The 13,069-nt window shown below is 44.6% G+C and overlaps 1 protein-coding gene across 1 annotated transcript in view; it reads left to right on the top strand.

Annotated features, from left to right (window-relative positions):
• The first annotated feature begins 2,970 nt into the window (after positions 1–2,970).
• LOC306931963 (unconventional myosin-XVIIIa-like) overlaps positions 2,971–13,069 on the top strand; it is a 128,534-nt gene continuing 118,435 nt past the window's right edge. The window contains exons 1-3 of the mRNA XM_079513668.1: positions 2,971–3,381; positions 6,605–6,675; positions 10,563–12,022. Of these exons, the coding sequence (XP_079369794.1) occupies positions 6,633–6,675; positions 10,563–12,022 (1,503 nt within the window). The 5' untranslated portion in view covers positions 2,971–3,381; positions 6,605–6,632. The remainder of the gene's footprint in view (positions 3,382–6,604; positions 6,676–10,562; positions 12,023–13,069) is intronic.

The raw sequence follows: 13,069 nt of genomic DNA, 5'->3' as shown, positions 1-13,069 counted from the left end.
CAAAGTTCCATGTTGTAATAAATAAATTAAATATGCTAATAGTGTTAATTAGATACAATGTTGTTTAGACAGATGCTAAGTGTGATGTTTACGTGCAGTATTCTAGTTTCTTTGAAGCACCCAATTGTTTTCTTTGCACTCTACTTGAGTGACCCATTTACCCTGTCATTTGTTGAGCAGGTTTCACACTTGTACTGTAAGTCGAGGGGTCCGGGGACCCCTGGGGGTACTTGAGGGAGTTCCAGGGGGTACCTAGCTCAATTAGAGATAGTTAGGAACCAAATGGACCCTAATGGGTCCATTTGGTTCCATTTGTACACTCTCAGAGTTAAATTAACAGTGGTTTTACAATATAAATTGGGGTACCAGATATAGAAATGCCATTAAAATCGGGGGTCCGTAGCATAATGTGTGTGAAACTGGGGGTCCATGAAATTAATATGTTTCGTTATCACTGCTAGAGCCGTAAAAATCCTCCCTTATCGGGGTCACTGGCATACTGTATGTTTTCAAATGGGGGGTCCGTGGCCTAATAAATGTTGATTTGGGGGTCCTTGACACGAAGAAGTTTGGGAACCACTGCTGTAAATCACTCTGGATTAGAGTGTCTGCTAAATGCCTACATTGTATATTGGTGTGTCATGTCATGTGCTTGGCACTGCAGTACATCAACTCAATACAGCATCACTATATCAGTTAAGTTTATTAGAAAGAGTAGTGTCTGTTTTTGTTTCTTTTTTTTACTTTGAAAATCATAAGCTATGGATCCAAGTCAAGGCACAACGAGTTGACCTAATGAAGGCTTTTTGAGTCGAGGCCTGATGTGTTTTTCGTTTTATCTTCGCCTCAACAGCTTATCTCTCAGAAGAGTATTTGATTCCAGTTGGACATTTGTCAGCCTTCTGATTGGTCCCTGACTGACTAACCAGCAGGCTCTTTCTGCCTTGTTCCGCCCTGGTTCTGCCTTGTTTATGTTGAATTTGCTAAAACATATTTTTTTGGGGGAAAAAACTAGAAACAAACATGATATGCCCAGTCACCATGCTGCACCTGTGATGTTCCTTTTTACTGACACAAACTTTAAAATAAGAATTGAGTGCACAGAATATCAATACGAAGCAACTGAAAAACATGTTATTTCAATGGTAGTGGATGGAGAGAGCAAACACGAAACGGCAACCAATGGGTGCAAAGAGGGGCACAACCAGGGGCGGGACTTGACAAAGTGTGACTTACAGTCAGACCCATACATATTATTTCTTGATTTAAAAATCATACCTTTGGTATTTCTAAATATTCTGGTATACTGTTAACACTGTCCTAGCCTAAATACAGAGTTTACATTAGTAGCCTGGAGACATGTTCTTCTATGGGTGGCATTTGAAATAGCCTCACTATGAATGATGAATGAATGGACTCAGTGTTTTACTTTGCAGTCGTGACTGAGCATGTTGCTGGATTTCAATGTTATAAGGATCACTAGCACATTGCGACATAACATAGTGAAGAAACTCATTGGACAGTTAATTGTTCTAACTCTCTGTCCCTACAGTAAGACAATCTGTTGTGATACACATGCCTGGCAGACGTGTCATGTTATGTACTGTAGCAAATTGATTTATTTGTATTGTTTACTGTGTATGTGTAGTTCTTATCTTAGTCTGCAGTAGTTTGCATAAAAGTAGTCAAATCACATTAATTAACAAGACAAAACTGTCCACTATTGGCTGCTACTTTGAGTGAGTGTACTAAGGAATCCCGAGCCATTTTTGAGTGGTGCAACCACTCCAAGGAACAGCAATGTCTGACGTTAACCTATGTTTGTGACTATGTTTGTGTGTGACTCATGTGTGACTCATGAGTACCAGTAGGGGTGCTGTTGTGCCATAAACAGAGAGAGAGATAGTGATGCACTGTTGCCAGAGAGAGAGAGAGAGAGATGCACCACTCAGTTCACACAGGTGTGATTTTCTCTCACAGTCGACAAGTCCCACTTTCTGGTTCAGACAGTGGATAAGAGGATAATGTCATCATGACTTGTACGTACATCTTGCAAGATCCAGAGGTGCAGCACACATGCAGACAGTTAATCAGTGGTCTGCAGTGATGATGCCGTTAAGCTTGCGGGCTACGAGTGCACTCTTGTGCCATCTTGTTGTACCCCCACAATTTCATAACATCTCAATTTCATCTCGGCTTTTTTTTTTTTTTTTTAACAGCATCATGTGTCGTACCAGCTCACACACCACTTCCTTGTTCCCTGGTATTACTGCACTTCTGTTTTTCGTTGTTGTCGCCTCCCTCTCTACTGGCTCCTTTCTGTCTTCCATTCCCTGCTGTCAACACTCATGCAGCAACAACAACAACAATGCAACCGTCAGCCCACACAAAACTGCACAGAGGTCTTCTAACTCAGGTACGTTACCCATAGCAGACAGAAGCCTCCATTGAAGCAGTCTTGCTTCAGTGGAGTCATAACACCGATCCTTACTAACGTGATGTGTGGCAACGAAGCTGAAGAGTTGTTGACGTAGCCTTTTTGACAGACACACACACACACACACACACACACACACACACACACACACACACACACACACACACACACACACACACACACACACACACACACACACACACACACACAGAGCAGGAGCAGCTGTAGTGACAGAGCAACTGCAGAAAGTTATGGGGAGATGGAGTGTGACTGCTGACAGGGTGGGGGGGGGGGGGGGGTGGTCAGTGGTAAAACAGACACTGGTGGGGTTACTGAGCACGGGCAATGGGGGGTTGGGGTGGGCTCGTCTATTTTTAGCCCAAGCCAGGACCCTTGTATCAGGACAGCTGTCCCACTCCACATCTCTCTGTCACCTGTCAGGAATAGCCAGCCTATCAGAGCCCCCCATCCCTCTCCTCTGCCCGTCTTCTGGCAAATTCACACAGGAGTTTCTGCCGGCCGTCCGGCTCTCTCTCTCTCTCTCTGTCTCTCACAAACTTGGATCTGGATTCAAACCCCATCTGCAATATCTAGGGATTAATTTGGAATACGGGACTTTTGGAATTCCTACTTTTGACAGCTGTTACCTACTTGAAGAACGCAGGTACACACTACAGAAATCTGGGCTATCTTTTTGGTTTTTTTGAGGAGAAGAGGGAGTCCTTCCCCTGGAAAATCTATGAGAATCTGTGCGGCCTCCAGGTCCCACAGCCGGTTGTACCACCATTTATAGTGCTAACCACAGTTAGCTGACGGGCCTGCTAGCTCTGCCACTGAGCTTGGCCAACTTCACTTTTGTTCGTGCTGAAATTAGCTATGCTATGCTAGCTGATAGCATTTGTGGATTCGTTCAGCAACTACAGTTCTAAAAGTAGGTTGTAACGGTAAGGCTATTGTTGGAGAAAACAAATGTGAATTTGTGTTATTGACATTCAGTTTGTAGTGGCAGGTCATTCCTCTTTTGTCTGTCGTTGAAATGAAGAAGTATTGTATATAATATAACGAGTGATGATCACACTTTGCATTGCGATCACACCGATATGAAGTGACAGCATTTATACAAAAAGAAACAGCTGCCTATTTCCTGTGTGAAGTGCCATGGGCAAGCAGACTTCCTTTTGTGTGTGTGTGTGTGTGTGTGTGTGTGTGTGTGTGTGTGTGTGTGTGTGTGTGTGTGTGTGTGTGTGTGTGTGTGTGTGTGTGTGTGTGTGTGTGTGTGTGTGTGTGTGTGTGTGTGTGTGTGTGTGTGTGTGTGTGTGTGTGTGTGTGTGTGTGTGTGTGTGTGTGTGTGTGTGTGTGTGTGTGTGTGTGTGTGTGTGTGTGTGTGTGTGTGTGTGTGTGTGTGTGTGTGTGTGTGTGTGTGTGGCACAACCACAGTCAGAGTGAGCTGTAACATCTACTCTCACAGAATATGTGGTTGTTGTTTTTCACCTGCTCTCATCAAATCATGTCCTATCTTACACAGTAATGTGCAAGTCAACTTGGAAGCTGGTAGGCTGCCAAATCTCAAGGCTAACAAACTTAAGATTTAAAAGTGATTTACGTTAAATCAAAGTCACACAAATCCTAGATTCTATGATTCTATGGAACGCCTTCATTAAATTAAAAAAGGCAGTTGCCTTAATTTAATAAAGGCGTTCCTCATTTTTAACTTTGTGTTCCCGGATCCTCTCTTTTTATCTATGTCAACTATTGTTGTTGTTTATGCTCTATCTGGAACATAACATCAGATAAGGTGTCAAAATCGGACACAGCCATTTTTCATGGTGTGTACATTGAAGTGACTAGTGTCTTCCCACAGATGGAATCAATTTGTTGTTTCCTGTGAGTCTGGATGGCGTAGTCTATATATTTGTGCACATGAGGTAGCCCTTGTTGAAACCAAGAAATGAGAGATTCGAATAACACACTCACTGCTGTTACTGTATATCAAACGGCATAGTTTAGTGGAGTTGGGATTTTATTAGCTGTGAACAGAACGATTTCTGCATTTTATAGCCGTAGGCGTAGTGGAGAGTTATCGACTGAATTGTCCATTATCATAAGAATTGTTGTTTTCGTTGGGTCGGAGTGCTAATTTTAACCCATTTTGGGCGGGAACCCCTTTTGGTGTTAGCATTATGTTATGCTTTAGCTATTGAAAAATAGCAGATCTACAAGCTCATAGCGCGCCACCGAGTGGCGCGCTACGAGCTTGTAGGTCTGCTATTTTTGAAAAATCGAAGAACGACTGACATAAACATAGCTTTTTCAGAAAACTGTCAGGATGTAGAAGACATTTTTAGAATCTGATCTCAGGTCAAAATGGGTTAAAGCTGTTGTGTATTGATTCGCTCAGACAGTTTGCGTTCTCTTGTACTGGTTGCACTCCCAAAATGAGTGGCTGAGCAATGTTGGCCAGATCATGTCACCATACTATATTCAGGTTTACAAGCCCAACCATGATCCTTCTTTGTGTGTGTGCATGACTGAATGGAAAGCACTTCTTAACCCATTTTGACCTGAGATCAGATTCTATAAATGTCTTCTAAATCCTGACAGTTTTCTGAAAAAGCTATGTTTCTATGTCAGTCGTTCTTCGATTTTTCAAAAATAGCAGACCTACAAGCTCGTAGCGCGCCACTCGGTGGCGCGCTATGAGCTTGTAGATCTGCTATTTTTCAATAGCTAAAGCATAACATAATGCTAACACCAGAATGGGTTAAGATGTTAGAATGACCGTGTTTACTTCTATTTGTGTCTGTCTGTGTCTGTGTCTGTTTTTAGAAGACATTTATTTTTTATATCTAGGCTAAATAGGAACCTGCTATTGTTGACTATGAAGAAGTTGATCAATATTTTGCTGTCGTCGCTTGACAAATCTGTTTTCATTGATTGAGCACACTTGGGTTTGTACTTTGTAGTTTGTAGCTTTCCAAATTTAAATAAAACATTTGCATCAGATTATATTGAATGATACAATGTGCCATTGCCTTTGTGTGAGTCTCGGTGGCCTACTCTTCATTAAACTCTGTTGAACTGGCCCTGTTGACCCAGATCCTCATGCATCTCCTCCAGAAATAAACCTCGTCAGGTCAATGTCCACTGATATCCCACATAAACACATCACAGACACGCACGCACGCATGTAGCTCCTTCTATATCTCACTATTTGACACATCCTCTTTAATGTTTCTCTCTCTCACACACACATGCACATGCACGCGCACACAAACACACACACGAAAATATGATTTCCTGTGGATGAGCCAGCCCAGGACGGGATATGATTTGACCCCCAGTAAAGCGGTTTGTTCTGGAGGGTGATTATTCTAGCGCTGCTTGTCTTACCCAACCACCAAGCATGGTGCCTGGACATGGCTTTAGGCAGAGCCCAGGCTTAGTTACCCAACCACCAAGCATGGTGCCTGGACATGGCTTTAGGCAGAGCCCAGGCTTAGTTGGCCTAGTTGGCAGACACGGTTTTCAAAGAGGACAAAGACCCATACGGCACTCAGCCCAGCGGGCCTCATCAGTACTCCTAGAATGGTTCTTGCAGTAGCCCAGTTAGTACCTGTGAAGACTGGATTTACTATTCTTTGAACATTTCACTTTGGTGTGTTTTTTGAGTGGTGCAACCACTCCAAGGAACAGCAATGTCTGTGTTAACCTATGTGACTATGAGTACCAGTAGGGGCAAAAGTGGCGCTGTTGTGCCAGAAACAGAGAGAGATAGTGTTGCACTGTTGCCTAGTGCTAATTACAGAGAGAGAGAGAGAGAGAGGCAAGGGGAGAGGGGAGTTGCACCACTCAGTTCACACAGGTGTGATTTTGTGGTACATTCAATCATTTCCAGCTTGTTTTTTAAATCATATCCCTCCTTTCTCTCTCTCTCGCTCTCGTTCTCGCTCTCTCTCTCTCTCTCTCTCTCCTAGACGTTATTCATCTCACAGTCAACAGCCACTGGGCTTCCGTACTCTACTACTATTGGTCCATATACTCCAGGAACCAACTACTTTTGGGCTGTTTTGTTCATAACCTCATCTTTGTATACGTGTTTTTTTCCCTTCCTGTACTTCCTCTTTTCTTTCTGACATCCCCTTCCTCCTCCTCCTCACCCCCATCCAGCCCAGCCCATGACATCAGAGCAGCCAAGATGGCATTCTCATCACGCTTTTCGTTCTGGGAACAAAAGGGAAGTGTAGTTTTGATGTTCCACGGAGCACTCTCTTAACAAAGTTAACACTGCACGGTGTGGTTTTAAGGGCTTTGTGTAGTTACCGTATGTCTGTGTCATGGAATAACATGGCCTTCGGTCTTTGCATGTGTAACATATCCAGCTCGACTGAGAATACTGGCGTTTATAGATATTAAAATTTTGTTAAAGTTTGATGTTTGAATTGCACACTAAGAATTAATACTAGGGTTTTTTATTTTTTATTATAATTATTCAGTCACAGTTAACAGAAAAGTGTCTTAGGATACATTAACCCATTTTGGGCAGGAACCCCTTTTGGTGTTTTAAACATTATGTTATAATTTAGCTATTGAAAAATAGCAGATCTACAAGCTCACCGAGTGGCGCGCTACGAGCTTGTCGGTCTGCTATTTTTGAAAAATCGTAAAAATGTGGCGCAAATCTTTGAATATTCTTTCAGAGTGAATGTTTTTAACTCGGGTCAAAATGGGTTAAATGAAGAATGGTGATGGAGCTTCAGAACTGTTCTGGCTGGGAGAGTGTTCGCAGACAAAACAGCATTTCATTTCATTTTGAAAGACATTTGTTTTAGAACACCAACTCTCACTCACTGTACATCTGCAAGCATGCAGTATCTCTCCTTCTGCTGATGATAAAATATCAGAAATATCAATTGTAAATGGTAAAAAAAAATATTTCTCACAGCATTACAGCAAGTTTTCTTGCCACAAAGCAAGAGATGGTTTTATTTGTGTAATGATGAGAGAAAAAAATATTTAAAGTTATTTCACCCGTCTTGCATGGTTTGTCATCAGCATGGTGTTTCTGTACGTTTTGAGTCAGTCAAATGCAGATTTTCATCCATTTTCTCTTCCCACATGAACACTATAGGTCAAAGACGATAAGCCAGGCAGTAAAAGTGTAAGTGTCCTTCTCAGATTGGAGCTAAATTTACTAGAGTTTAAGGGAATAAAGCTGCGTTCAGACCTGAATATACATATATTCGCCTCGGTTCGTCCCGTTTGTATCGCGGCAGGTCGCGCCCGTTCGCGCAATTCTCGGTTTTGCATTGACTTTGTATAAAATCGCGCAGCTCTAACCATCCAAGTCTAAACGCACCTTAAGGCTTCACTCATTCAGGATAGCAGTTTTCCTTGGGAGTCAGGACAGGCATGGCTGTCGCCCACCGTGTCCCCGTTTTTACTACCCAGTTTCGCACCAGTGAGGGAGAGGAGGGAGGGGCTAGCCCACACCGTGCACGCCACAGTCGGCGTACACAGAAGTCAAGGCAGACGGCTGGGGAACGTGAACTTGTGAAGCACGGGGCAGTAAAAACGAGGACGCGTCACCACCAACTGTCTCATGTCCCTTCGGCTACAGCCCGAGTCTTAAGGCCTATTCATACTCCAGCTTTAGGTGATAAGGAGACCACCGAAAACTACAACATGACCTCACCCTGCGGTGATAAGCCACTCAGCGCTCACATCAACACATCTCTCTGTTTTTAATAAAACTACAACATGACCTCACCCTGCGGTGATAAGCCACACAGTGCTCACATCAACACATCTCTCTGTTTTTAATAAAACTACAACATGACCTCACCCCGCAGTGATAAGCCACTCAGCGCTCACATCAACACATCTCTCTGTTTTTAATAAAACTACAACATGACCTCACCCTGCGGTGATAAACTACAACATGACCTCACCCTGCGGTGATAAGCCGCTCAGCGCTCACATCAACACATCTCTCTGTTTTCGCTAACCACTGTTTCGGTGGCCACCTTATCACCTAAAACTGTTAAGTTTGTTTCATGCCCTTTCAGAACTTTCTGCACAGGATTTGATACTGTAGTACCAAAAAGGGCTTCCCTTGACAACGCATAAACCTTTTCATTAACTATCAGACTTGAACAAAAGCCTGAAAATTGATGAGCAAACTAATTTCTATGTTGTGGATGCAGTGTCACACATACTTACCCTTTTTAATTTCACAACAAAAGGCCTTAGGGATAGCGCGGTGTGCGGCCCCTGTAATTGCTTTCTAAATAGTGTAATTGGTTCAGAAAATGATGATGGTTTTGTTATTTGGGGTGGCGTGCGTGCGTGTGTGCGTGCGTGCACCCTCTCTCTGCATGGCCCAAGGGCTTGCAAAGGGATATTGTGTGTCTGCTAGTTCTGGGTGTGTTGTGCAAGCAGTTTGGTTTTGTTTTGAAGAATTACCCATAAGGTTTCATTTTGACACTTAAGCCATTAAATTAACACAATTTGACGTGTGTCTGGGAGCGCTTAGATGAGTATTAGATGTGATGATTATCTTGTGGTTAATTAAGACATATGTTAAGGCTGTGAATTCCATTCCATGTTAGCCAGGTTTTAAGACACGGGGTCAAACATCAAGTTTCTTCCTATGATATCAATCAGGCCACACAGAGCCTGCAGGTAGCGCCCCCTGTCTCATATAAGAGCCATGGAGCTACAGTACTGTACCCAAGAGGAGCAGAGGGAAGATTACATAAGTCCTTATTAAACCAGGTGATCACTGATCTGAGAGGTTGGAGAGGTTCAGCCTCATTAGTTTGAATTAGGTTTGTTTGTCAAGATTAGCTCTAAGCTGGGATTTAGGACTGCTGTCTGTCACAACAGCACCTTTAGGAAGATGGTGATAGGAATTGATTCTTAGGGACGTCACTATGTCATTAATAATGTGTTCCCCCAGTACACAGGGGAAGATAGTGTGTGATTGAGTGTACGTACGTACGTACGTCATACATTGCTGAAACGGGCAGTCATTAGAGCTACAGTTAGTTGTGTCTGTGTCAGCTCTCCTAAACACTTATGCTATCTCACTGCAAACTGCCCTCCACCGCTCCTCAAATAAGCCCACTGTGTGCTATTTCAGTGCTATTTGACGAGGCAGATAGGCATGTGTTAAGCAGCTGTCTGACCACTACTGTACTGTCCGACTGTCCAGCCCAGTCAGAGTTACGTGCAAGTCCAAATTTAGGTTTTTCTAGCTGTTTTGTCTGCATTGTGTTTTGTGTAGGTAGCTGACAGGAGTTACCCTTAACCACTTTGCAACATGGCCTCCCTGTTTTGGGAATGTTGTTATAGGCTGTACACATGGAAATGTGGGAAAATAGCAGATCTACAAGCATAGCTACTGTATGGTAGATCAATAAGCTCTATCATACAGTAGCTCTATGCATTTTCTAAAATAGCAGATCTAACAGGCTCACAGCGCATCAATGTGACGTGTTGTGACTGAGCCTGTTAGATCTGCTACTCTGCTATTTCTGCTATTTTAGATTTATTTTGTATAAAAGTATAAAATGGCTTTAGTGGTTAATTACATTCAGTGATGTATTGATCTACGTCGTTGACATGGTGTTGTTATGTAACACAGACAGGTTCTGTGCTGCGAGGCGGCCCGAGTAAGCTTCAGAACTGTGAAGTTAGTAGTAATGCTATAGTAGTAAATAGTAATGTGATCTTTTGGACACGCTCGGTGGGCCCACAATGTTTTATTAAGAGTCTCTGATGTCTGCATTACAGACGATAGTTCCCCTGAGATACTGTCGCCAGGATATCGGGTTCCTGCCCTGTCACTGTTAATAATGCATGGGCGAGATAACTCTCGGTAGGCAGAGACACACTCAGCCTTAACCACAGAGTGTAAGGATCGACCTGTGCAGCGCACTGTCAAGCATGATTGACGATGTTCTTGTAATAGCAAAAGATGCACCATGTGTTTGTGTGTTTGTGTGTGTGTTTACAAATATTGGACAACCACATTTTTCAAAATACTCCTGTTACTTTCTCATCAATTGTTTCTCATCCCTCATGTCTCCTCTTTTCTTTTCTTTCTTTCTATGCGAGTAGTCAGACAATGATACAGCCATGTACAGCCGTGCCCAGTCCGTGCCAGCTCTGGACCCTGGCAGGGGGCTGTTCCGGACTAAAAGCCCTCCACCCACAGAGCCCACAGCCCGGGTTAGAAGTCCCTCTCCACCCAAGGTTAGGCAGCCCGTTCAAGTGCCAGAGCGCTTCAAAAGTCCCGAGCCGACGTCAAAGATGGTGACACGGCAAGCTTCCATAAGCCCTGTGCCGGTCATGAATGGTGACAGCAAGCCGCACGGTACCATGAATGGAAGTGCAATGAATGGTAGCTCTAATGGTGATGTCAAGCTAGTGAGTGCCAACCAGCCAGATGTTACAGATGACCAGGGTCTGATTCGCAAGAAGGTCGTGAAGGTGGTACGGCGTGTGGTCAGGAAGGTTCAACCCACAGAGGGGGAGGAAGCCAATGTACATACACAAACCTTAACTAAGGCCCCAGAGCCTGCCAAACCCGTTCCTGAACCACCCAAAGCAGTCCCCACGTCCAAGGGACACAAAATATTTTCTTTCAAGCATGACACTATCAAAACGGAAGAGAAAGATGACATTTCGTTCGGTTTGGCCAGTCTTATGGGCAGGGGCAGGACCAGGGATATCCGTCCTCGAATACGCAAGGACGAGCCGCCGGAAAAGATTGAGCCAACAGTGACCAACGAAGAGAAGACTGAGGAAAAGGATGTCCCCAAACCAGATGAGGGCAAGTCCAATTACATAAGTGCAGTTTCAGCAACGAGGCAGGAGGTGAGGTCTCCTGTGGAGCCTGAGAGCTCAACTTCAGCACCTTCCAAATTCACTCAAGCCAAGCCTCTGCCCCGTCCTGCTGGCTTTGTCCCAGCCCCCAAGCCCTCGACCCTTGCACCACCAACCGGTTTCATTCCAGCACCAAAGGCCAGACCCATGTCGCCACCCCCTGGCCCCAAATCCACCACTGCTGTGCCTCCCACCAGTTCCACTGTTGGAGTCAAACCCGCCACTGCTGTGCCTCCCACCAGTTCCACTGTTGGAGTCAAACCCGCCACTGCTGCGCCTCCCACTAGTTCCACTGTTGGAGTCAAATCACCCACTGCTGGGGTCAAACCCACCACTCCCACACCTGCCTCCAGTTCCACTGCTGGGGTCAAACCCACCACTCCCACACCTGCCTCCAGTTCCACTGCTGGGGTCAAAGCCACCACTCCCACACCTGCCTCCAGTTCCACTCCTGGGGTCAAAGTCACCTCTCCCACTGCCTGTAGTTCCAATGCCACCACATCCACCACCACCACAACCAGTCCAGTCCCCAGGTCGGCCCTCCTGTCTCCCCCACCAGGCTTCATCCCAGCCCGCAAATTGTCTCCTCTCTCCCCTCCTACGGGCTTTGTTCCTCCCCTTGCCAAGGTTACCCCCCTGTCTCCCACGTCAGGATTCGTCCCCGCTCCAAAACAACCTGTGGTGAAGAAACACGAGGTACCGTTCCCTCGGCATGCACGTTTTTTTTTGGGGCACTGCTGTGCAAACCGTAGGCTCGGTCGTAGTTTGTACATGTGTGTGTGAAATCTAACTGCATTGGCGTTTTTTGTTCACTCACCACTCACAACTTGTTTTCACTAGCAATTGTCTGTAAAGCCACCGATATCTACCAACTCACTGTGGCACCAGTAAGAGCAATCATCTCAATTAATTCTCAGATCAGAGAGTTGTTTGTTTGAGACTACATTATGATTAGACTTTTGTTGTTTCCTCTCAAATGAACTACTTTCCCCCACTTTCTCTTTCTGTCTTACCTCGTTCTTTATTCTGTCTGTCTTTCTCCCTCCCTCCCTCCCTCCTCCCTCCATCCCTCCCTCCCTCCCTCCCTTCCTCTCTATTTCCGAGCTTCTCCTGAGGTTTGAGGCCTTATCTCACGCAGCTCTTCTTCCTCACAACCTTTTCCTCTGAGACGCTGCCTGTCTGTGGCAAAAAACATTTGCCAACAAAACAAACAAAGGAGTTCTATAACTGTTTTTCTCTCTGCTATCAGCCAGCAAGACCCCACAACAGAATGCACCTCACGAGTCTTGTTTACCGAAGCTAGTCGGTAGGAGTAGAGCCAATTACTGAAGGTGGCTCTGTATAGTGGGATAAGAGTACAAAGCGCCATGACCAGACAAAGGGATAACAGAACTTTCCAGAAACTTGCCAGATGGCACAAACAGCATGGCAAAAAAAGAAGAAGTAATTGTTTCTTCCCAGCCTCTCACAGAGATTCCTCAATTACAGACCTCACTGTGTACCTGTTTATGGTTTAACTTCAACACACGTTTGCTTTCACTGCAACACTAGTTCTGAATGTTTTGGACTACTAGGGTTTAACCTCATCCTCTTCTCTGAGGCTTGTTATGGTTAGTTATTGCCTTGCCACACTTTGACTTGGCTTACATTTGATGTTCCTTGACTCTTGAGTTTTTTGCCCATTACCACAGCTAGTGAGTGCATGGTGTGTTTTGACTTCTGCCTGCATGTTGTATTTTTGAC

This window comes from Electrona antarctica (genome assembly GCF_951216825.1).
Source record: "Electrona antarctica genome assembly, chromosome: 11".
Classification (NCBI taxonomy): domain Eukaryota; kingdom Metazoa; phylum Chordata; class Actinopteri; order Myctophiformes; family Myctophidae; genus Electrona; species Electrona antarctica.
The sequence above is the reverse complement of the archived record's forward strand: the minus strand, read 5'-3'. Positions and strand labels throughout refer to the sequence as shown.